Genomic DNA, 25,009 nt, shown 5'->3' on the forward strand with positions numbered 1-25,009 from the left:
ACATCATTTATGAATGCAACGAGGGCTGAACTCCACCTTCATTTCATAAAAAGTTAGATGAGGTATGCAGGCCAGAGCTTGATCCAGCCTAATTTAGTTCCATTGTTCCTCCAGTCTCTAATTTTCACTTAACCCGAAACTAGATTCATGATTAGATCTTGATCTACTTGATTGCCTGTCAAGCAGACACTTAAAATTCTAGGTGATCTGCATGGTAATTTTTTTCCTATGGGTGCTGATTTGACTAGTGGATCTGTTGCTAGTTTACTTGGTCTAATGCTAGCAAGTTCAATATCGACGATAGAACTCATAAACTATGGTTGTCAATTAGGATATAAACCGTCAAGATCGGCTCAAGACCATCGAGCTCGAACCTATAGTTAACATCCATATTTGATTTGATCGAGAAGATGATCCACATTAACTAATATCAAAGTAATTAAAATTATTAAAAAAAACTATTTATTATTTTATTATGTCCTTGCATTGGCCTTTTTTAATTATGAAAAGAAAGATGAGTGGTTGTAATGATATTGGTATGAGTATTAGAGAAAGAAGAATGTATTTTAATCCTTTGCGATAAAAAATAACAAGTGTGATTAATTGGTATCAGATAAGCACGATTTTAGACTCTAACTCTGAATCCTAAACCTAAAAGCCTTCGATTTCGATCCAAACTCGAACACTGATCGATCATTTGCAAGCCAATACAAGCTTTTTAGGTTTAGTCATGAAAGCATCCATGTGGATCTAGCATGCCCTAAATCCAACTCAAGTCATAAACTTAAAGAACGTTACAAATAAAAAAAATATCTCACCATTGGGAATAAAGCCAAAAAATATAGAGAAAAACCATGAAGACTAAGGTGGTGAGGTGGAGGGAAGAATGAAAGAAAGCCACAGCTTCGTGTGTCGGTGAGGTTGACCTCCCAGCAAACCCACCCCACGCCTCTCTCTCTCTCTAAGAAATCTACGGCTCTCTCCCTGTCTCTTTCTCTCTCTTCCAAAGCTGCTCTCTTTTTCTCCTTCTCATCAAGCAAGTCCTATTGAAACCAACGTGCTCTGTCTAAATTTCTTATATCAATCTCATCTTTTCTTCTCTTCTCTTCGCTACGAAGCCCAATTCCTAAGAAAAACCTTCCCCTCTCCCCAACCCCCCAACTACTCCCCCACTGACCCCCCAACCATTCTCAATCGACTTTATAGACAATTTTCCCCGGCTCTCCTCTCTCCGTTGTACCCAATTCCTAGTCCTCTTCTCTTCGATCTCTCTAGGCTTCTCCAGCTGGAAATTGGAGGTTTTGGAGAAGGGGAACGATGGAAGCTAAGATGTGGATCCTTGCTCTTCTTCTTCTTTCCCTTCTCTTTGACGGGATTGGCGTTCGGGCGGCGGAGCTGAGTCGCAAGACAGAGCGGATTTCAGGTGTGTTTCGGTGTTAATTTTCTTGTTTGGTCTTGAATAAGTTTTGGTTTCGATCTGGATTGGATGAAATCCGGGGGTGAATGCTTCAAAAATTGTGTTTTTGGAGCTTGGATTGGGTTTGTCCTTGGTTTCTGTATGAGATTTGGTTCGAACTGGCTTGTGGATTTCCTTTTTTGTATTGTAATTTGTTAGAGTTGCCGATAGGAAAAGAAAGTTGGAGACTGCCTTTTGCTTTATATGCTATGATGGCTTCATGATAAAGGTCTTTCTTTTATCACCCCTCTCTCTCTCTCTCTCTATATATATATATATTTATTTTCAGAATATTGGTTTTTATGCTTCTCAATATGCTAGAATTATGAGTGTGGAGGAACCGGAAGTTTATGGGTAGTTTTTAGGTGAACTATACTGGTTCCTGGTTCTGTAAGTTGCCATTCTGAGGTTAATATGAGTGTCTGCATGGTTGAGATGCAGTAGTTCTGTCTTATGGTCGTTTGTGGATTCTAATTATGCCGGGATGATGGATCCGAGACATGATTATCCCTAGATCACACATAATTGGATTTCAATATTCGTTTTTTCCCCTTGACTTCTCAAGCATCCATGTTGGAGACTGGGTGAGAATTCTGGCCAGATCTTTACTTCATGGTTTAAAGTGTTGTTAGTCCTGGCAAGTTCACAAATAACTCTGTGTGCCGAAAACATCGAAGTTTTTTTTATGCACCTCTTAGATATAGAGCTTGTATCATCCATTATTCGTTTGCTGAGTCGGTGGTATCATCTGAAAGCAGCAAACGGGGATATCTTTTTAGTCTATAATGGGAATGTGTTGATTAAGGGTGGTAACTTGCTCCCCTCCCCTCCCCCTTTCCTTCCTGGGAACAATTTTATTTTGCTCAAGTAAATTAGTTGGTGATTTTGAGTTTTTGATGCATATCTTATTCCATGATAAGAGTGATCATGCCTTAGTAAGTATGGATCTACTTATATGGGTGGTACTGAAAACAAAATATTTACTCACAAGTGATATTGAAATGAAGTGAAATCACAACTTTGATATATTCCTTCTACCTGCCCCTTTTTCTTATTTGCATGACTGACAAGTGCATAGCTGATTATTCATGCATAATGTGAAGTTCCGAGGCTCATTGGAAATTACCTCATGTTGATGGGTGTAGTTTTAGCGTTCACCGCAATCTTCTTAGTTGTTACTGCTATGTAGCATAACAAAGGGGTGATGGGGTGGTTGAAAGGAAAAAAATCACCAAATCTTTTAGGATACAACATTAGCGAGGGAGAAATATAGAGAAGATAAAGATTATTATCATCTTGTGGCTAATTTTAAGTAGTTAAATTCACACTTTGAGTTTTCGTTGAATGCATGAAAGAGCTTAATTTGATGCAAGCCTAAATCTTAATGACTTTCACATACAAGCCTGCCTATACTATGGATACTTCTGATAGACATGCTGTTAAAGCTAATTTATTGGTTGGAAAACTTCATATTATCCAACTTATGGTTGGAGATCATAACGGTTCAATTATAATTATAAGCATAAGCAAAGACTTGGCACTTCAGGACTAGTCAAGAAGTTACAAGACATTAACAAAAGTAACTTAAAGGACTCATGGCTTGGGGAGGTGATTAAGAACTTTAGCTCTCCTTTTTCATTTTGCTGATACATTGTCACATCATTGTTACTTTCTCTTGTCTTTGCAGGAGTCCTAGGGTCTCTTGATAGTGAGAGTATGGAGAGGATATGAGTGTCATTTGGATAATACACTAAGATTCTCTAAGAATGTTGGAAGTAAAGTTCATCATACTTGTTGAATTTTATTCTCCTGCAATGTAATTTTCTGAAGTACATTCTCAAGTTAAACAGGGTTATCTCCCATGAACTGTCATATAGGTGCAAGTAAAATATGGAATAACCAATACCCTTTAACTGCAGTGTATCTTGGCCAGCTTGATTCTGCTCACTGTGTATGATGTAGGTAATAATAAAAAAAAACTCAAAAACTAATAACCTTTACTTGTAATGTATATTAGCCAGGTCGATTTTGCTCATTCTGTTATATTTTTAACTAACCAATTGACCTCCAAAGCTTAAGTTGATAGGGCAAGGGTCAACAATGTATATCGGGCTTATATGAAAACACCCCCTCCCTCAAGTAAAATCCAGCCTGCATCCTGGACCATGCACTTGGAGGAATAGCTCAATCAGAAATAGATAAAAATCAAGATAACAAATAAATAAGATACTAAATAAAACTAAATTGGAGGGGTTTGAACTCATGACTTCCAGGAAACATGAGCTCTTGTACCATATTTAGTAATCAGTTGACCCAAAAAACTTAAGCTAATAAAGAAAGGGTCAACAATGTATATCAGACCTAACATTGATCTTGTGATCTATGATTTGAACTAAGGTTTGGCATGCCATGCTGAACTAGCTAGTTTGGAGTGTATTGAATTAGACTAGTCGGTTACCGGCATAGTATATCCCATTGATTCGATACATAAACCTTACTGTCCCTACAACCTCATCTCTCCCCTTCTAATGTGTTCGAAACCTCCTCCAACTGCTCCTCGCTTTAGGTGATGTGTTTGAAGCCTCCTCCTCTGACCGCTCCTCGCTCTATGTGAGTCTTCTCTTTCTCAATGTCCGCTCAAAGGCCAGATCCAAAGCTCGAAGCCTTCTCTCTCTCTCTCTCGCCACCTCTTCCAGCCCTTTTGCAGCTTTGCTCGATGCTTTGTCCCTGTTCAAAGTGCTCCGTTCTCATTCGAAACCCTAGGACCCCATCGCAGGGGTGGTGGAAGATCTAGGTGAATCTCTCTCTCCCCATCCCGGTCCCATCAGTGGATCTAGAGCTCTTGAAGCTTCTGGAGGACTCGGCTACTCTCTCCCTCTCTCCCTCTCTATTCTGCCCTCTCCCTCCCTCTCTCTCCCCCCCTCCCTCTTGTTCTCCCTCTCCCCTCCCTCTTCCTGTTTTGGTACATCCCACAACGGCATGGTACAGACTCATACCGTACCGAACCGGTTGCCGACTGTTATGAGCCTCGGTACCAGTTCAGTAAACCTTGGTTTGAACAGTATATAATGCACGTTTTTCAGTATAGGTCATCAAAGCATGGTCATAGTATTTGTTTTTTCAATTGAAATAGCCATACTATCATATTTCACCTTCTACATGTTTCATTAATTGGACTTGCAGTGCAAGTGGTTAGTTATATATTATTTCCTTCTATTCTCTGTTCCTGCTGGGCCCCCTTATTAAGTTGTAATACAAATTTGAGCCTGTAAAACCGTGCTCAACATTAGACCAGCTACTAGCAGATTATGCTCATTCTGAACTTTTGCCATCAAATACCAATGAAGTCTTTATTTTTTAATAAATGCATATTTAGCTACTTTTTATCTCCTTGCGAGCTTTGTTCATCTATTACAAATAATAGTTGTTCTCGCTAAATTTTAGGTGTTCCATTCCTGTGACTCATATAAAATATAAACTTGATGTTTTTGCTGCTTTGTCTTTTTGTTCACTTTTGAATCCTTTAATCCATGCTTTGCATGTTGAGTTTTATCTTAGGGTCTTATGTGGATGAGCCAATGCAATTATTTTAATGTCGTGAAACTTCCTAATGTAGGGAGTGCTGGTGATGTTCTGGAAGATGATCCTGTTGGAAGGTTGAAGGTGTTTGTGTATGAGCTGCCTAGCAAATACAACAAGAAGATCCTCCAAAAGGATCCCAGATGCCTCACCCACATGTTTGCTGCAGAGATCTTCATGCATCGTTTCTTGTTGTCAAGTCCTGTCCGAACTCTTAACGCTGAAGAAGCTGATTGGTTCTACACGCCTGTATACTCAACTTGTGACCTAACTCCTAATGGACTTCCCTTGCCCTTTAAATCGCCACGAATGATGAGAAGTGCTATACAGCTAATCTCCACAAATTGGCCTTACTGGAATAGAACAGAAGGGGCAGACCACTTTTTTGTTGTTCCACATGATTTTGGGGCATGCTTTCACTATCAGGTAAGAAAATAGCGCTCGTGTTCTTCAATCTATATTTGCACTGCTAAGATGTAAAACAGTGCTCCTTTTTGTTAAAACTCATGCTCATATAATCAGTGTTTTTTTTTTTTTTTTTTTCCTTTCTGTGGTATAGGAAGAGAAAGCAATTGATCGGGGAATTCTTCATTTGCTTCAACGAGCCACACTGGTTCAAACTTTCGGGCAACGAAATCATGTTTGCTTGAAGGATGGTTCCATCACCATTCCTCCGTATGCTCCTCCACAGAAGATGCAGGCTCACTTGATCCCTCCTGACATTCCTCGTTCTATCTTTGTTTACTTCCGAGGTTTGTTTTACGATGTGGGAAATGATCCAGAGGGTGGATACTATGCAAGGTAAACTTCCAGAATCTTATAGCGACCCACATTATGTCACTCGATAAGCTTATTCATCACTTGACTGCTTGCCTGCTAAATCGTAGTCATCCTCATTCATAGTATCTTTCCCTAATATTTGTTGCTCAGAGGTGCTCGGGCATCAGTTTGGGAGAACTTCAAGAACAATCCTCTTTTTGACATCTCTACCGAGCACCCAACTACCTACTATGAAGACATGCAGCGGGCTGTTTTCTGCTTGTGTCCCCTGGGTTGGGCCCCATGGAGTCCCAGATTAGTGGAAGCAGTGATCTTTGGTTGCATACCAGTAGTCATAGCCGACGACATCGTGCTGCCCTTTGCTGATGCTATTCCATGGGAGGAGATTGGTGTGTTTGTGGCTGAGAAGGATGTTCCAAAGCTGGATGCTATCCTCACATCGATACCAACAGAGGTCATATTAAGGAAGCAGAGATTACTTGCTAACCCTTCGATGAAGCAGGCTATGCTTTTCCCACAACCTGCCCAACCAGGAGATGCTTTCCATCAAATACTGAATGGTCTGGCTCGCAAGCTGCCGCACCATGAGAACTGTTTCTTGAAACCAGGTGAGAAGATTCTGAACTGGACCACAGGTCCAGTAGGCGATCTTAAGCCTTGGTAGCAACAGTTTGAGTCTGCTGCCCTTGCTGCTTCCTTCCTGCTGCTGAAACTGTACCATCGGCGCTGACAATTACTCGAACTGTACATTTTTGTTTTGCTGTTAAGCTGTTGTTTTACATAATTTTTTGTAGCATGAATCGGGGCACGATCATGTTGCCTTTTACATGGTCATAAATTGATATTATAAGTGAAGGTTTCAACATTAGCATTTATTTTCATGTGATCAGGAGGCCCATATATTGAAGTTTGTAATGAGAACATCTGATTACAGGTAATGCTTAGTTGGAATGTTAAAAATAAGATGTGTGTTAAGTAATAAGAAACAGAGTATAAGTTCTCATTAAAATAGCTCAAAAATGTAGTAAAATGAATGACAGATTAGTGTTCTTTTAATATAAAATGGCATGTCTGGAACACTAGTAAATCATTAGGCTGCATCTTTCTCCTCTTTTTTTGTTTCTTCTTTGTTGAAATTTTTACGCAAGTCTGTCTCTGTCCTCTACCTCTCTTTTTCTTCATCTATAGAGTATAAAATCTAATCAGCATGATTCTTGGCGAAAAGTTCAGATAGTCGGAATATGTAAACATAACTACTGCCATGGTGGATTACAATGATTAGCTGAACAAATCTCTTCTTTACTCACAAATGCACGAAATAATTAGGGCTGAAAATGGGTCACCAGTAGACATAATTTTACATTCATATGGATTGGACTAATTAAAAATTCTGAATTTTACTCAGCCAAACTTAGCCCATGTTCAATGTCCCTGTATATAACCCACATAAATCTCAAAAAGATACAAAATAGCTTGCCGCTGAAAGATGGCCCACGCTCATCAATGTGAACCACAAAATGGCCATCTCTTAAAGTGGGGCCTTCATTCAATACAAATAGCACACCCTTGGGTCCTATGCAATGCACATTCAGAATCCAGCCAAACCAACAGCAGGATTAGCACCCAAGCTTCAGAGGCCAAACCGAGTCTTGAATACTCTTGATGACCATTCCTACAATAATAATAGAAATTGACATAAATTCCATGACAGATGTTAGGGAGAACCAACTTAGATGACCATTTGTCACAAGAAGGCACATTCATATCATATAATACAATAAATGTTCAACCGGCATTCACATAGCCATGCTTTTATTATCATCATCATCATTTTTGTTATTATTGGAGGTGTTATTATTGGAGGCATGCAACGTGACCGTCGTTAGTGTTGTTGCCTGCTCTCCTCGCTCAGTCGTCGTCGTTCGCAAAGCCATATTTCTGGAGCAGCTTGCCGCACTCCGCCAACGGCTCAGCGATGAGGAAGCCGAGGGCATTGGCTCGGCGGACGTTGGAGAGCAGGCCGCCGTCCTGGGCGAGCACGACCCGGGCACGGTCCCGGCCGGGCTTGATCTCCGTGCAGTTGTCGACCGCGCTCTTCATGAGCACCACCGAGCACTGGTCCTCCGAGTGGTCGCCAGGCACTACTATCTGGTAGATACCCAAGAGGTCGGTCGTCGCCTCCGCCGCGTACGTGACCTCATCGGTGCCGTATCGCGTGCATTCTAGCCTCACTTTGGCACCTGCATCAGAGCAAGCCATGCATTCTCAGTATCTGCATGCATACCGATCACGATCGAGTAGCACGTCGTAATGCTTTGTTTATTTAATCTTTTGGATCAGAATCGCATGTCACGGTGTAATTGGAGTTCGAGGGAGGATTCAAGTAGATTGCATGAGATGCAATGGAATCGGGACTGCATCTAAGCTTCTCCAATGGAGCTAGCTAGCTTACCGGGTATGTACGCCGTGAGGTCGGTCTCGAAGCCCGCACGGCATGTGTCGCAGTAGACACGGCCTTCAAGGACGAGGCCATCTGGATTGAGGGCGTCGCCGACGGTCTTGGTGACAGGATCGTGAGCGAGGGAAACGCCGGCAAGGGCGAGGACGAGCGCGACAAGGACAGGAAGAAGCTGCAGCTTGGCCATTGGTTCTTTCCCCACCCCCTCTCTCTCTCTCTCTCTCTCTGTCTCTCCTCTCCTCTCAATGGGCTGGTTACTAGGATTTATAGAGCAATAAGTATGGAGAAGGACCAAGGTCGTGGAGTTAGGAGGTTGGCTTGCCAATAATAGCTTTGTGCGACCTGTTATTGGAGGGGGTTTTATGTGGTGGAGAGTGCAAGCGAAGATGCTGTTAAGAGGGGCTTGGAGGGTTTACCGTATCCATTCTTTCTTGCCTTCTTTTTCTTGCAAAGACCAGGTCGTGTGGACCCCTGCTGACCTTCTGTTTGGGAAATGGGAAGTCACCTCTTTGTTTTGCTGGGAGTTTGGGAATTTTCTTGTTTTTTTTTTTTTGGTACAAAGTTTGGGAATTTTTTTTCGAGTCTGAAATAACGAGATTAGTTAATCTAAATTAATGAGTCAAGTCTTGATCGGTTCATGTTATGTGGTTCTTAGGCCATGTTACATGGATCATAACAATATATAAATGTCATGGGTGCATGGCCTCACTTGTGATTTGTGTATCCTATATATGTGCTTGCCAGCTTAGAAGGGTGACATATGATTACATGAAGATGTGTTAATTGGAAGATCATCAACATATATATATATATATATATATATATATCAAGTCCTATGTTTCCACAACATGGTTGTGATAGGAAACAGACTGTATTTGACCTATGCAAGAAAGGAAAAAAGAAAGCAACTTTCTATCTATTATATTGATTAAGCATGACTTTTATACCTTAAGACTTGAATATCATGTAATAGGAGTTTTCTTGTGATAGTTCTATGCCTTTTTTCCCACCCTCTTTTGTTTTGTTAATGTGATAGTTCCATGCTAATGGTTTTATAAATTCATTGATTCTAGCTTATTCCAGCCTCCCAGTTATTGTTGTTTTGACAGTCATGCATTGGAAAATGCACTAAAATAAGGTGATACATATTATTTATTTTTCACCGGAGGCTGCAAATTATATCTCATAACATTAGGCATAATTTGATTTTTAGGAGTATAAAAATGCTAGTAAACTCTATCTCCCTGTCCACTCAACTGGAAAGGTAATGGTCTAATCTATAAACATCTCCAAATTTCATTCATATGCAAAACAGAAGAAATCCAAACGGTCTAAATCAATGCAAATAGCCAGAAGGTTAGAAATTAGCCTCAACAAAAAACTTGAAAATGATATCGCAATGGTCGTTGGAACAGTTTTAACCTAATCGTGTCCTATTGTAAAACTACTAGCAACTAGATAGATGCAATATATGTTAAAAATTAAATTAAGAAAAATAAAGATACCGAAAGATGTGAGATATAAAATACAAAGAGTATAAATATTTTTATTTTTGCTTTTACATTTTAAAAGGAATTCAATAGGTCAAGATATGGATAAGAGATGGATAGTCCTTTTTTTCTGAAAAAAAAAATCCAACTCATTCAAAATTTCTAGGAGAAACCATGCAGCAAACATGAATTATATATTTAACAGCACTGCTCCAATAAATTAACTTCATGATGTTAATTGATTTTTTTTTTTGGAAATGACATCTAGTGTTTTATGTGGAAACTTGAAAGGTTCAATATGTATTTTCTATATTTTTATCGGAATTTAGGAAGTATTAGTTTTGGTTCTAATCTTTATGATCATGATGTCTATATCATTATTTTTCTAAGTTGATTTGTCATTCAACTACTAATTATTGTTCCAAATAACTAACGAATGCTTATGTGAATGTGCGAGCTACGAGATGAGCTCATCGGCCAACTTGCTGCAATAACTTTTAGATATCATATTCTAAAGGTAGGTATCGTTATTCTGAAAATTCTGAAATGATGCATTTCTGGCATTAATTGTACATGACTAATTATATGAAAGTATATATAGTAACTAAACATGTGTCAAATTAATTTTTTACTTATTTTAGTAAAACTTGATAACTAATTATCTCAATTCCTCCACCTTCTCTAGTAATCTTTTCCTACTATTCCAACCATATAGTTAGACAATCTATGGTTAGAATTGATAGATGCTTACAAGCTCTATCCGCCTTGCCATCGTGTTGAGCTTGAAATATTGTTGGACCATCAATTATTAGTACTGGTCCGATTCAATAGAAATCAAATAAAAAAGAAAATTCTAAAGCAAATATCCAAACATCATACTTGATTAAAATATAAAATTAATAATGCATCGATATTGAAATCTAAATCTAGCCTTTCTTCTGCCGAGGACTGATAATAGACAATGAGCGATCGTGCTATTTATGCTGCTAGCTTATCCTGTTTTGGCATGGTGATTGGATTACATATCTATTTATCTGTCCTACTAAGAAGTTAGTGATTTAGGGATATTCAGTAAGCGCTAACCTACTCAGATTGCTATTTGATGGTCTCGTATTGTCCCGGGTTTATCCTATTCCACACAACCTCTCTCTCCGGATATCCCTGGACAACTGCCAATATTCCAAATGACCAAAAAGTCCTCTCGCTTTCTTTGCTTCCGTCCTGTTAACTTCCAGTGACCCATGAGCATAATAGTCTTTTCGTGTGCTTCCGGCCTTCTATCTCTCCCCCTCCGCCTTCCCTTTCCTCCTCCTCCTGAGAACGCAAATGGCGTCGATTTCGGCTCTAGGGTTCTTTCCGAACCTCACAAACTTCGCAAGAGGTTCTCCTCGCCTTCTTCCTCCGGAGGTTCGATTCGCTAACAATTCGATGCGTCTTCTAGGGTTTCCTTAAGCTGTGGGCTTGAAACTTCTTCGGTTTCTTGCGTGGTTTTTATCGACCATTAGGGTAGGGATTTTAAGAGGGGAGCGCCTCAGATTTCAAGGATATCTGCCCTGGAACGAGATGGGCTCTTCGAGTCAGAGGCCTTCAGCTTGGGCGGTGAGCTCTTGATCGATTCCTGTTCTATAAAAATGCTTTCTTGATGTTCCTGGATCATTTGATAGTCCTTTCCCTTTTCGTATTTTAAGTAATGGAGGTCATGATTAGCGTTTCTGATGCCTATCAATGAAGTTTTGTTGCGTTGAGGATGTTATTTTGGAACTGTGGTGGAGAGAGTTTACCTCGGCATATATCTAATTCTATTAGTTTCATGATTAGTTAGTGTATCGGTGTGGTTGTAAGTAATTAATGAGTTTCTTCTTGTTCTGTGCAATCTCAGTCAATGCTGTAATGGAAAAGGCAGCGGAAAAATGGACTGAAGGGACAATATGACTATGATAATCATGTCATGGTGGTGGGCCGACTGGACTTGGGTCCTGTAGTCACACCATTCTCCTCATCCATGCATCATGGAGGTGGCATTTTCACCGTATTTTCCAAAAAATATGTTCTGATTATAGAGGAGCTACACTGAATGTCACCAGAAACTATGGCCATCCAACATTGTCCTTGTACCAGTGAATGACATAAGTTTCTAAAATCTTAGCTAAACTGGATCGTGTCTAAAATGTTCACAATAATTACTTCTTATTTTACCTCAGTAGTATGATGAAAGTTAGCAATTTACTATGATAACACTGAATGAGGATCCACAGTGACTTTTATGTCTAGGACCTCTCTTTAGCAGAAGCATGTACTGGTATCTTATGTGGAATTCATCACTGAGCAAAAAAGGAACTTATATTTCTCTGAGTTTTGTCCTATGAAGACTATTCCATATGTCGATCATCATGTACATAAATAAAATTTGAGGTGAACCATGAAACATTGCTTACGAGAGCCATCTAAAAATTAAACTCAGATTAGTATTGGTGAAGTGCAAGCCTGGTCCCAGTGAACTGCTGACAGTGGATCCAGAATATTTCATGTCTGAACTTAAGAACACTTAACGATATGGTTAGGCTTAGAGTCATCAATATGCTGCATCAGACACTTTAATTATAGCAATATCTAAGCTTACAAAATTTAGGAAAGAATTCAATGGAGGGATGTCACAGAGCTATTGCAGGCTTGGAGTCATCATTATGCTGCATCAGACGCTTTAGTTATAATAATATCTAAGATCACAAAATTCAGGAAAGAATTACAGAGTTATTGTATGCAGGATAGCAACTGATGGTTTAGGCTTTGACAAGCCTAGGATAACTCTAGTCAGTTGGTGATTAGCACCAGGGTTTGCTTGATCGAAGCCTAGCTTGCTAACATCCCTAGGCTTCATGTCTATATATCTTTTTTCAAACTGTAATGATCATGGGCACACCCATATTTTGGCAAATTATAAATTTCTACTATATCATTCTCATCTTTACATCTGCACGCATATTTTTCACTAGCCTATGAGATTGTAATGCATATTAGGGGCATAAATTACAGTAAACTGGAATGAAGTTGTGATTGAGTTCTGACTGCTAAACTATTATATTGCATGACACCCCTTTCATGAGGTAGCTGTTTTGTGTTTTGCTTTTTACACAGGACTATCTTGTTTGCCCACATGCCAAAGTCTAAGTTTCCCTATTGACGTTAAGTTTTTTCACATGTGAACTCATGCAACAGCTCTAGTTATGGCTATCACTTCTTTTATGTAGTAGAAGACCTTAGCTGGTTATTGGAGTAGTAGGGAGCAAATGCAAGTAATATTTTGGCATCTAATATAATACAAAGGGATGAGAATTTTTGACATAGGTATAAATATTTTCAGTAGAATTAGCCTTGATGGATAAGAAAATTTTCTTTTGTAGTGCTTATTAATTGGGCGAAATACTTATAACTTTTGTATATTTATTTATTTATTTGGATGAACCAATCTTCGACTCTTTTGTTTGACCTCCCCTAACTCGAGAGCTTGACTCTTCGGGGCATCCCAATCATGATTGTTTGACGAAAAAAGCCTTTAGCTGCATTTATTTGATAAAAAGTTCAGGTTGCTCAGTATTAATCTCTTTCATGAAATATATAATTTATATTGTAGTGATTTTTTAACTACCGACCAAGGTTGGAGGAACCGGTACCGGGCACTGTACCAGTTTTCCGACGGGACAACTTGGTACGAGCCATGCTGGGCCTGTACCGAGAGAGGGCACGACACCTTGGGAGAGAGAAAAAGAGAAAGAGAGAGCGAGCGGGGGAGAGAGGGCCGGAGGAGGGTGACGGACACCGGTGGAGGGCCGACGAAGGCTGCGGCAGGTGACATCGCAGCCGTTCTCCTATTTCGAACGAAACAGGAGAACCAGCCGCGGCCTCCGCCCCCCCTCCGCGGCCTCCGCTGGCCCCCCACGGCCCACCGCCGGCGTCCACCACCTCTCCTTCTCCCTCCCTCCTTCGCTCACCCTCTCTTTCCTTCTCTTTCTCCGGCTCCGATGAGCGTCTCGTTTTTTATGGCCAGAACCGTACCCGTGAGCCACCGGTACGGCTCGGAATAGACGGAACCGTCCGGTTCGGGACGGTTCCGCCAACCTTGTTACCGACTAAAGAGGGTTATTCTAAAGAGTTTTATCTTCTTATGACATAGCTCCATTAAATTGATTGGAGTGACAATGATCATTTAGGTATTGCTCCAGCTTGAAAGGAAATGGTCAAGCGCCAGATGCAACACCTTGTTTTTTTATCAAGAAAACACAACTTGCTTATACTAATTGTTCTAATTGTCCTTTTGTTTCGAAATCATATGAAAGGGGAAAAAAATTGAAACTGTTCTTTCTCATCTTGAAATCAATATCTTCTAGAATATTGGATCTTTCTAGTTGTCTAGTATCACCTTGCACTCTAGAAGCCCTTGCATAGGAACATTCTTTGAAAACAATCGAATCTAGGCTTTTCAATGACTTGGCCATTCAATCCCAATAGATATGGCACTGTGTTTGTTGGACAACTTTTGTAAATATTATTATGAACACTTGCTTCTAACATAAATCATAGCCACAAAAATCATATGTAGTAAGAATATTATTGGGTTCATGAGTGTTGATAAGAGCCTGTTTGCATCCATGAAATCAAGTTATATTCATATGTTTTATGCAACGAAGGTGATGCATACTTTGAGTACTTGATGCATAGTGTATTTGATGGGTGTAGGAGAGACAAGAAGGAAATTACTGCTGCTTTCCACAATTGGGTTTGCTATTGGTACTCTGCAACATGCTCTGGATAATGGAAAGGCAGGAGCATCTGAATTTGCTGATAGTAAGTCTTTCATGGATCTGTTTCTTGTTCTTTTAGTAAGTTACTAGCCTTGTTATTTTCTTTAAGTACTCTATGGTTTTATTTCTCCCTTTTAATTCTTTTTGATTCCTTTTACTTTATAGTTTAGCTTTATGGATGTGGTGTTATCTTTGACATAAAGATGAACTTATATGTGGCTAAATTGATTAAACTGTACTTCTAAAAAAAAATTACTACTTATAGCCAGTGTGTATTTGATATACTGAAGTTGTATGCATAATTGCTGTTAGAGGACTGTGTTTCATATGGGCGCAACGGATAATGATTTATCTCTTGGAGATAATGCTGTTCCTTTTGCCAAATTTTGCATTTGTTCCCCGACTAGTCTCTTTCCCACATCCAAGGGACCTTGGAGGGTTTGCCCCTTGACTGCATGAGCGTAAATTATGTAACCAATAGATTAAGTTTTATACCTGCTGACTATCCAAGGTTTCACAGCAAGCTCCAGTTTTGCTCACAATGCCTTGAACAAGAACTCTGTAGCAATTCAAAGGATTAATGTTCAGGCGAGAGGCAGCATGAATGATTCTAAACTTAGATGGATACCTTGATTTGGAGAGCTGACTGCTTTTAGGTGTAATAGAGCTTATCAGTATTTGTTATTTCATGCTTTGATTTTCTGGTTTACCTTTATCATTCTATTGAGTGGTGCAGAGCCATATACTATCATCATTTTTTTCTAACAACCAATTTTAACGTATTGAATGTTGAGCTTACTTTAGTGATTGAAATGTGGATTTAGTGCCAGCACTTCGTGGAAAGGACTATGGAAAAACCAAAATGCGATATCCAGATTATACAGAGACACAATCAGGCCTTCAATACAAGGTTATCCATTATCAGATAGCTCTCATGCCTGTAACTGCTATTAAATACATTCATCAGGATTTTTATTATCTATGCAGGATTTGCGAGTAGGTGACGGTCCCACACCAAAGATGGGCGACATGGTAGTGGTGAGAAAGAAGTTCAGTTCTAATATGTATATTTACTTTATAACTTTGTTTCACACACACGAAAGACAAACTTTCTTACATGGAGGACAAACTTTCTGCAATCAAATTAGCTTTGAGATTGCCTAGGGGATTGAAGTCTAAAATTAAGCGAGAAATTTTGTCCATGTTAATGATTTCTTCAGGATTAGAAAAAGTCAATAAATGCAGTCCTAACCTCTAGGCCTATCTACTGGCAAAATAATCGACTTTAGGACATCTTTCATCCACTTAAGCTCCTTCTACCTAATTTTTGGGTTATCTGCTTCCTGTGTATAAGCTTTGATGATTTATTTTAGTTGAGTTGGAGAAACTCTGATGCAGATTTGAAATTGTGAATGCATTTAAGGTTGATTGGGATGGTTATACAATAGGATACTATGGTCGCATCTTTGAAGCTCGAAACAAGACGAAAGGTGGTTCCTTTGAGGTATTGCACACTATATTCTTCTATCTCAGTTATTGATTCTTATAATTTTCATGAGTTACCCTGTTGATTCTTCCAAACAAGAAGTGTAAAGCTATAAATTTTCCTTATCACTTTCCCAAAACTACAAACCTCTAACATCAAGTTAGTGTTTCCAAGAAGACGGTGAAAAAAAGAGCCCTGCCCAGCGACTCTTCATTGCTAAAGCTTGTATGTAAATTTGACATGATTAGGCAGTAAAGAGTCACTACTAGCTAGGCATGGATCAGGAATAATGATGCTTCTGTGAGGTAGATTAAGAAAATCATTGATCTGTACTTTTCATTCAATCTTCATGAATCAACTCTTGATCATACTTTTTTTCGATGTGAGGTTGTGAAAGACTTTCCGTTGAAAAGGGTGTTTGGGGGTAGTTCAAAAGAGAGGAAATTATTTGGTGACAACTGCAATGTAGATAAAGATATAAGTAGAAGCAATACTTTGTTTTATAATTGACAAGTGTAGAAGGAAGAAGTTCTTCAGCAGGGATAAAATTGGGCGATGAAGTTTGAGGTTTCTTAGGTGTTTGTCAGGGGGGTAGTAAATCATTATCACATCACTTCCAGAGATATGAAGGTTTTTAGACTTGACATTGTCAAGGATTTTTTCTGAATGGTTTCTGAAGGAATTTTAAGAAGGTTGTGCTTGCAGTAAATGATGATCTTCTGTTATAAGTGATGTGGAATTATTAAATAGGAACCAGTGTTCTATTAAAGTAGTTCAATCTTGATGACACCTTGGTTTTGGGCAGCCTGGAGGTTATGTAGTTCAAGAATAGGAAGTTTATTATGCGTTTAAAGGGTTATACATCTTTATTGATAAGGCTGGTTTTGATGATTTTTTGGTTTGGAGGGGTCTGGTATATGGGATGTACGGTGGGAGGATATATTTAGATATATGGGTCTTAGGTATCAACATGTCAAGGTAATATGGTGCATCCTTGTGTTGGATAGATTCATTGTGGACGGTAAAGTCGGAACAGAAAGCTGCTTTCTATCTCAGGCTAGGGGTGGTTATATTTCTCATTCTCTCTATATATAACCACATGCATCATATGCTCATATTCATGAGACTGGCAGGCTTGCCACTTGATACTGAGGGAGCACAAATGATTTCCTTATGGTAAAGGAAATGAGGGAAAAATGACCTTATTAACCATGTTCAGATTCAATTGTTTACTCGATGCAATAAGGGCTAATATGGGTGTGGAAAATGTATTTAATCTGGCTGCTGGTGTTATTGGGATCTAAACTTGGGAAAGAGCTTTGTAATGTAGGCATTTTAGGATTATCAGGTTATTTCGACTGCTGGAGTTGGTCAGGTTGAAAAGAAAGAAATATGGGTTATACTTGGTTATACTTTTTGTTTCTTTTCTTTGTTTTTCTGTCGGTCACAAAGAAATAGGGTCACCTCTCTATTTTTTTTTTTCTCTAATCTGTCAAGAACTATTTATATGAAACTCAAGATTAACATTTTTCAGTAGTGCATTACATGTTGAATTTTGCGTGTCTGCATATGACTCAAAGCTCTTACGTTTTGTTCTGCTAACTTGCAGGGAGACGATAAAGGTTTTTTCAAATTTAAGCTTGGATTGGGACAGGTGATTGATTAGTTGATCACTCAAAAAGTAATTTATGCATCTATGGAATTAGAGGTGATGAACAAAATAGTTGTCTTTATCTGGTTGGGCATCAAATTCCGTTGTTCAAATGCTTCCTCATCTGATTCGAGTTGAATCATCTCCATTTGTTGAAATTCTGTTGCTTGTTTGGGTGTCGAATTCTGTTTTGTGTCATGCCACTGCACTCGTAATTTTCTAATCAAGATTCATATTTAGTCATCTGCTATAGACAGAAACACCCCTACATGAAGTTGACTTTCCTGATGAAATGTTCTTATTGAGATCAGTGCTGGAAAAACCAACCAGTTTGGGTTGGTTATCATGGTCTATACGTGCTCATTTTAACTCTTCAGTTTTATATATGATTGATTGATAAATTTTAAAGGGAAGGGAGGAAAGCTTATGGCGCCATTGGACTATGGCATTTTGCCTATTTCATTAAGGATCCTCAATTAGTTGTTCGTTGTGATGTTGTGCTCATAACATAATTTGGAAGGCCTAGTGTGTGGAATAATAGTGTAGTGAGGATTCTAATGATTTTGATCCCATTTGTTGGGAAATTTTTTACTTATGACATAATATTTTAAGAAAGCACATATGTATATGTACTCTTTCTTTTCCTTTTGGTGATGTCATGAAACTAAACCATCATAATAATAGGGTAGTTGCAGTAAGTCTTACCAAAGTAGTAGCTGTAAGTGAAGTATTCCATCATACACAATCAGATGCTGGTTTTAGAGATGGATAAATTTAGTTCATTTAAAATTATTACATTCTGATTCATTAAAGTACTATATTGGTAATGTGATATTCTTTCTCAAGTGGAATATTTTCTGCTATTGAAAATGTAGGTTCACAACTTTTTTTTTGATGTGGCATCATTTTTCTCGCATTCAGGTCATACCAGCTTTTGAGGAAGCTGTTGTAGGCATGGCACCAGGAGGTATTAGGAGGTGAAGTAGCAGTCCTCCCAATATTAACTGCTTCATATTTACAACTCTATGAAATTCCCAGTATTCAAAAATTAGTTGTTCTCTTTCCTGTTCAAAGATTATTATGTACAGATGTGCATCTGCCTTTCAGTCATGCATAAGTGCATCAGCAATGTGTCTGTTCTATGCAAGTCCACGTTCCTTGCATATTGCTAACCCGAGTCCCCCCTTTTCCTTTAATTTAAAAAGTGAATTTATAGTAATTTTAGAAGACATGAGAATTGTTGAATCACACACTACTGTTTGGAAAAAAAAAATATGAGGATTACATGAATCATGTTATGCTCTGCAATGTGTATGGCTAGCTGCCTCCAGTCATCTATTGAACCTGCATATCATCGATATGATGTCATTAGCACATCATAGATGTAGAGAAACAAATGTGTTAGGTGCTACAATAAGATTTACAACTTCATTAGCATAGGACTTTCATGGCCAAGGTATGTGGTTCTCGTTACATAACTTCAAGTGGTAAAAGCAGTTCCGGTTGAAGGCTGACCTCTTTTTGGGCAACTGTAAGATTCAATTTTATGCGGTCTATGCATTATCTTGTAGAACTTTATATGCAATTAATCCTAGATAGATAGTGTCAGGTGGATATATGTTTGACCTGATATGATATTCATGCTTATTTTCCTCTCCTGGAGACTAACAGATTACTCCACAGAAATGCAGGATAATAGTACCTCCAGAGCTGGGATATCCAGATAATGACTTCAACAAGCTTGGCCCAAGACCAACAACTTTTTCGGTACTCTAGCTTTGAATGGTTGGTGCTATTTCTGAACAGATGGACCTGCTGATTACTTTGTTTCTTTCACAGGGCCAGAGAGCTCTTGATTTTGTTCTGAGGAATCAGGGCTTGATAGACAAAACTCTCTTGTTTGATATAGAGCTTCTTAAAATTATTCCAAACTAGTCTCCCTCCAGGTTTGTTGTGCATTAACTCTTTTAATGTTATTTCTTAGAACAGCCTCTTTCACGGGTCTAAGATGTGAAATCTATGCAATTACAGGGACGCATCTGATATACTTTGTGTATGGGACAATCGAGAGCTGCACAGATATTCCACATTACAAGAAAGGCACAATCTTCCCTAGGCGCTTGGGATTTTGCCATCAAGACACCAGAGGACTCAGAGCATAGTGCAATACCATTGATTTTGCATTTGATGTGACGTGCAGGCTGCATTACTTTCAAGAAGAATGTGACAACCGTTCTAAAGTAACACTGTTCCAGAATAGTTGCTTGTCATGCTTATCATTATTTTTGCATGAAAGAATGTTACTTTAGACAACTTTTATATCTAGTTTTATTCCCATGCTGCTAGTTTGCAAGTCACACTTTTTGCTGGATTTTTGCATATCTAATAGCTTCAGAATACAGTGGAGTAGGCATTGGAAAAAATAAATGAAAAAAGCATGTGTTTTAAGATGATGTAAAAAGATTTTATTGATGATTGCCACCAAAATTCACATCTGAATATCATAAAACTCCAGTTCTTCACTTAAATAGTCATGCTACAAAATTGGTATGGTAGTGTGATCTCTAATTGCCTTTCATTTCATGCAAGTCTCCATATTATCTTTCAAAAATTCCCTTTACATATATCATTCCTTTCTCACTTAGCTGAAGCTCCTTCCTCATTTGCTCTACTTGCTCGTCATCACCACGAACAACGATCTCCGAGATGTTTCCATCATCACCTACCATCATCTTGACCTTAATCTCTTCCTTCCTCGACGCCCGTTTCCAGTAATATGCTCCCCTAATCCATCACAAACAAAACAGCATTACTCCCATTTTCATTACTGAAGTTCGAATTATTATCTTTATGATCAATTTCTCCGTAAACTTACGCCAATGGGCTTAAAACCATCAGCCAAAACCAGTTGTTGCCTCCTTCAGGGACTGAAATGGAGAGGACGAGGGCGACGCTGGCAAGGCTTATGCATGTGCAGAAGGTGAGCAACGCTGCTTGGCCTCTGCTAGGGACCATCATTCCTTCAAACCTATTTAGAACACAAGCAAACATTCCCTCAATCAAGATACTGCTTCATCTGACAGCTGAATCTCAAACTGTTAATGCCTCAAACGATTTTTTTTTCTTAAAAAAAAGTATTCAACACCTGAATTTGGGCAGATGCAGCTATCATGCATGATTCAATCACATATAAGCAGCCATTGACAATCCCTTGAGTTCAAGATTTACTTTAATTTTTAAATTTTTTTGAGCTCAAATTGTGGGAGATTCAGGACAACTGCAAGGTTGACAAAAACTCAGGGTAAGGGTAGGATTAAACCTAACCAACTCTTTTTAACTTGATGTTTTTTCCATATCAATTAAATAAATAAAAATTGTTTCTTCACCAAACTTATCTCCAACTGTTAATTAATCTTGTTCTTCTTCTTCACTATCGATAGCAAAAGAAATACAAAAAAAAAAAAAACACAAATAATGTTAACCAGAGTCTCTGCCAAGGAATGAGTTTTGATCCGAGAAACCACATTAAAGAATAAGAAGAGCTCCAAAATAAAGATGAGACCGATACTTTAGGCCACTATTTTTGCTGCTTTGGGTGATCTCATTAATTTTGAGCTTTTGGTTATAATTCTTTATGAGTACTGAATGGCTCAAAATTTTATACACAGAGAGATATAGAGTTCTTACGTGATGGTCTCCCCACGGTCGGAGACGGAGAAGTTGTTGCGGGTGAAGAAGGAGAGAATCTCTCCCGCCACCTGACTTGGCGGCGCCGCCGCCGCCCTCACAAACGTCTTCTGTACTATCTGCCATCAATTCCAGCCGACCAAAATGGCAACTTTTGATCAGAAATCAAACAATCACCAAAGAAAAAGAAATAAAAACATCAACTTTAAATCCAAAACCGAACAATGAGAAAAGGATAGAAATCCCGACTTTAGATGAAAAAAAAAGAAGAAAGAAAGAAGAATTCCATAAGAAAAATAATGATCACTAACTCTACCATTATCAAAGAAAAAGGAATTAAAAATCTCAACTTTAGATTGAAAAGCCATCAATTCAGAGAAAAAGGAAGAATTTTTCAGTATATATAGAAGAGTAAGGGGACAGAGGAGAATGGGGACCTTGGACTTGACGGAGCGCTTGATGAGGGACCAGAGACCGGGAACCGAGATCACGAACAGCCCCAGCGAGGTGTAGTAGCTCGCCGGCGAGTACCCCACCTCCGCCGCCGCCGTCGTCGCGGTCGGCGCCACCTCGAGCAGGAACAGGGGGTCGTGGAGGAGAGAGAGGCGAACCGCCGGCGAGACCCTGGGTCTCCCCGTCGGCCGGAGCCGTGGACCGGCTCGACCCGGTTCGGGCCGGTAGGAGAAGGCGGTGAGAGGTGGCGAAGGGAGGAGAGGCTTCGCCGCTGCCATTACTAACTGGAACGTAGAAGATAAGAGAAGAAGATTTCTTTCCCCGGGTTTTTTGGGTAGTTCTAAATACACCCTCCCGATTGCTCAGGACACCCCCCAAAAATTAAAAAAAAATTAAATACTCTCTACACCCCCCCATTTGCTAAGGACACCCCTAAAAAATTAAAAAATCCTAAATTACCCTTCACCCTCCCCACCCCCTCACCTAAATTGCTCTCTACACCCCCCAAACCCCCCCCCCAACCCCGCTCTTCCCCTCCAAAACTCCACTCCAGCCGGCTTCTCCCTTCCCCCCAAAAAACTTCGCCTCAAGAACCTCAAGCACCTCGCCGGCGGCCAAACCCCCTCCGTCTCCCCCTTCTCCCTCGCCCAAAACCCCCCCGTTCCCCCTTCTCCCTCTCGTCGCCGGCATTCTCCCCTTCTCCCTCTCGTCGCCGGCATTCTCCCGGAACCACCTCCCCAGCCATCTCCCGAGCAACGAGCACCTCGCCGGCGCCTCCACGACCACGTCGAGGTAGCTCCCCGCCCCCCCGCCTCCAGTGCTCCGTTCGGCACTGGATCGCCGAACAGAAGGGTTCTGTTCGGCTGAACAGTGCCGAACAGAAGCCCTCTGTTCGGCAACACTCAACCGAACAGAAGCCTTCTGTTCGGCTGCACGGTGCCGAACAGAATGGTTCTGTCCGGCTCTGAGCAGCCGAACAGAAGCCTTCTGTTCGGCTCTGTGCAGCCGAACAGAACCCTTCTGTTCGGCGATCCAGTGCCGAACAGAAGCCTTCTGTTCGGCACTGTGCAGCCGAACAGAAGGGTTCTGGTGCGTGCCGTGCTGAATTTTGTGCCGAACATTTATGTATGCAATTGAATTATTTTCTTTGATATAGCCTAATATTGAATTTCTATATTTTCAGACATGGATCTCCGTCCCGCCAGAGTTAGACCTACGGCGTCAGCTAGGAGACGTCGTGCTAGGATTGCTTCTCCCGAGCCTGCTCATATGCCATCGGACTCTCCTGAGTCAGAGCATGATGATATGCCCGCTAGGGGCGAAGACGATGAGTCCGTTGGACCATGTCCAGGAGGTCCAGAGGATGAGTCCGTCCTGATCAGTTTCAGGACGCATATAGCAGCTTCCATCTGGAGGCAACAGGTATTGTTTATTTGTTATAGCATTATATTTTGTTTATTGATGTTTTATAAAGTAGTAGTAATTATACATTTATATTACAGGAACGAGCTCCACTAAAGTGCATGAACCATACTGCCAAGGTTGGTGAATGGAAGTGGTGGTCTTCAAACCAACCAAATACCAGGTTCAGAGCACTATTGAGGCAGTCGAGCCTCGTAGAGTTAGTACAGTGCTCTTATCGATTCATCGATAAGATTCTGATTTCGGGCTTCGTAGAGAGATGGCAGCCCGAGACGAATACCTTCCATATACCATTTGGCGAGATCACTATCACGTTGGATGATGTATCCGCCATTTTAGGGATTCCTGTCGCAGGTTCCTCAGTATCAGTTTCTCCTGAGAGGATGAGTGATCGGGATGCTGAGGAGCTACTTGTGGAGTTGTTGGGGGTGTCAGCTGGAGACGCGCGTCAGGAGGTACTGTCATCGCGCGGTCAGTCTGTGAGGATGGAGTGGCTGAGGACTCAGTTTCACTCTGTATCTGATAGAGACAGGCAGCAGAGGATAGAGTGTGCAGCACGAGCCTATTTGTTATTTTTGTTAGGCTGCACACTCTTTGCTGATAAGAGTGGGACCAGGGTGCCTATAGCGTATCTGTGTTTACTGCGGGATCTGGATAGGGTGAGCACATATGCCTGGGGTACAGCTGCCTTAGCATATTTGTATCGGCAGTTGGGGATTGCGTCGAGGTCATCAGTGAGACAGATCAGTGGTTATATGACGCTTCTGCAGGCATGGATTTATGAGCATTTTCCAGCACTCAGTCCTCACCCGTCGCTCGAGTATACTGATGCCAGTCCCCGCGTGCACCGCTGGATGCCCGGTACTCCATCCCGTACCACGATGGACCATTTAGTGGTTCTACGTGAGTCATTGGACCTTTTGAGCATCGATGAGGTACGTATCATATTACCATTTGCTTGTGTTTGTCAGTACATTTAATATGCGATATAGTATAAAACTGAAATGGACCTTTTGTTTTACAGGTTATTTAGGATCCCCATCATCGGCTTCGGGGAGATCGCCCATATATACCCGTCGCATTTTTTAGTGGCTCCATCAAGTGCCTTGATATCGTAGAACCCTATCATCCAGAAAGGGTTCTTAGACAGTTTGGTCGTATTCAGACCATCCCTCGAGCGCCACTAGCCCCTACGCGAGCCAACAGAGGTTCCACAGCAGGCTCGTACCGGATACATTACTCCTATATGGATCAGCTTTGGGAGCGGTGGGAGGACCACGTGCTGAGCCAGGCGAGCAGGAGCCACCCAGTTACCCGGCCATCAGACAGCGTACCGGGATACATGGAGTGGTATCTCCGTATCACGCACGTTGCAGTTCAGCCTCCTCATCTGCGCTCGAGTACTCATTCTGGAGCTAGGGGAGGTCATGATGATGCTGACATGCACCGGCGGCGTAATGCAGCTGCACTCGGTATCAGTACCGACATTGTACGGATGGGTCCCTCAGAGGCTACGTCACTAGGTGCCGGGCACCTATATGATGCTATTTCTTAGATGCATCAGGTACTTCTGGGTGATGAGCCTGGCCCGAGTACAGCACCCTCTCATTTGGATCCAGGACCCTCTCATTCGGACGTACAGCAGTACACGCGTCGACGATGGCGTCATAGGGATTGATGATGGAGCCTTTGTAATCTTTGTAAAGCCTTTGATATTAATGAAAAATATATATTTTTGGTACATTTAC

The 25,009-nt window shown here is 40.5% G+C and overlaps 4 protein-coding genes across 8 annotated transcripts; 2 read left to right on the top strand and 2 right to left on the bottom strand.

Annotated features, from left to right (window-relative positions):
* The first annotated feature begins 989 nt into the window (after nucleotides 1-989).
* LOC103712403 (probable beta-1,4-xylosyltransferase IRX10) lies at nucleotides 990-6,778 on the top strand. The gene is made up of 4 exons (XM_008798921.4): nucleotides 990-1,423; nucleotides 5,073-5,461; nucleotides 5,595-5,836; nucleotides 5,966-6,778. Exons 1-4 carry the CDS (start codon nucleotides 1,318-1,320, stop codon nucleotides 6,477-6,479), a joined length of 1,251 nt encoding a protein of 416 aa, XP_008797143.2. The 5' UTR covers nucleotides 990-1,317; the 3' UTR covers nucleotides 6,480-6,778.
* A 364-nt stretch (nucleotides 6,779-7,142) lies between these two features.
* On the bottom strand, nucleotides 7,143-8,531 carry LOC103712402 (major pollen allergen Lol p 11-like). Of its 2 annotated transcripts, XM_008798920.3 has the most exons (3): nucleotides 8,268-8,531; nucleotides 7,711-8,055; nucleotides 7,143-7,487 (listed from the first exon to the last, which is right to left on the bottom strand). In XM_008798920.3, exons 1-2 carry the CDS (start codon nucleotides 8,458-8,460, stop codon nucleotides 7,724-7,726), a joined length of 525 nt encoding a protein of 174 aa, XP_008797142.2. In that variant the 5' UTR covers nucleotides 8,461-8,531; the 3' UTR covers nucleotides 7,143-7,487; nucleotides 7,711-7,723. The 2 variants fall into 2 exon arrangements, with proteins under 2 accessions (XP_008797142.2, XP_008797140.2); XM_008798918.4 differs by having other exon boundaries at nucleotides 7,432-8,055.
* A 2,409-nt stretch (nucleotides 8,532-10,940) lies between these two features.
* On the top strand, nucleotides 10,941-20,056 carry LOC103712401 (peptidyl-prolyl cis-trans isomerase FKBP19, chloroplastic). 4 transcript variants are annotated; one of them, XM_008798915.4, is made up of 11 exons: nucleotides 10,948-11,170; nucleotides 11,269-11,362; nucleotides 14,498-14,605; nucleotides 15,387-15,472; nucleotides 15,550-15,600; nucleotides 15,986-16,066; nucleotides 17,658-17,702; nucleotides 18,621-18,676; nucleotides 19,391-19,466; nucleotides 19,539-19,645; nucleotides 19,731-20,056. In XM_008798915.4, exons 1-10 carry the CDS (start codon nucleotides 11,090-11,092, stop codon nucleotides 19,632-19,634), a joined length of 774 nt encoding a protein of 257 aa, XP_008797137.1. In that variant the 5' UTR covers nucleotides 10,948-11,089; the 3' UTR covers nucleotides 19,635-19,645; nucleotides 19,731-20,056. The 4 variants fall into 4 exon arrangements, 2 of the variants coding, with proteins under 2 accessions (XP_008797139.1, XP_008797137.1); XR_003386664.2 differs by having other exon boundaries at nucleotides 10,941-11,170; nucleotides 19,383-19,645; nucleotides 19,731-20,052; XR_003386663.2 differs by lacking the exon at nucleotides 19,731-20,056 and having other exon boundaries at nucleotides 10,942-11,170; nucleotides 19,383-19,466; nucleotides 19,539-19,585.
* An 85-nt stretch (nucleotides 20,057-20,141) lies between these two features.
* Nucleotides 20,142-22,165, bottom strand: LOC103712399 (protein COFACTOR ASSEMBLY OF COMPLEX C SUBUNIT B CCB1, chloroplastic). The gene is made up of 4 exons (XM_008798914.3): nucleotides 21,824-22,165; nucleotides 21,387-21,505; nucleotides 20,575-20,727; nucleotides 20,142-20,483 (listed from the first exon to the last, which is right to left on the bottom strand). The coding sequence occupies exons 1-4, from the start codon at nucleotides 22,115-22,117 to the stop codon at nucleotides 20,297-20,299; spliced, it is 753 nt and encodes a 250-aa protein (XP_008797136.2). The 5' UTR covers nucleotides 22,118-22,165; the 3' UTR covers nucleotides 20,142-20,296.
* Nucleotides 22,166-25,009: the final 2,844 nt, after the last annotated feature.

The sequence above is a fragment of the Phoenix dactylifera genome, chromosome 14 (assembly GCF_009389715.1).
Source record: "Phoenix dactylifera cultivar Barhee BC4 chromosome 14, palm_55x_up_171113_PBpolish2nd_filt_p, whole genome shotgun sequence".
In the NCBI taxonomy this organism is placed as follows: domain Eukaryota; kingdom Viridiplantae; phylum Streptophyta; class Magnoliopsida; order Arecales; family Arecaceae; genus Phoenix; species Phoenix dactylifera.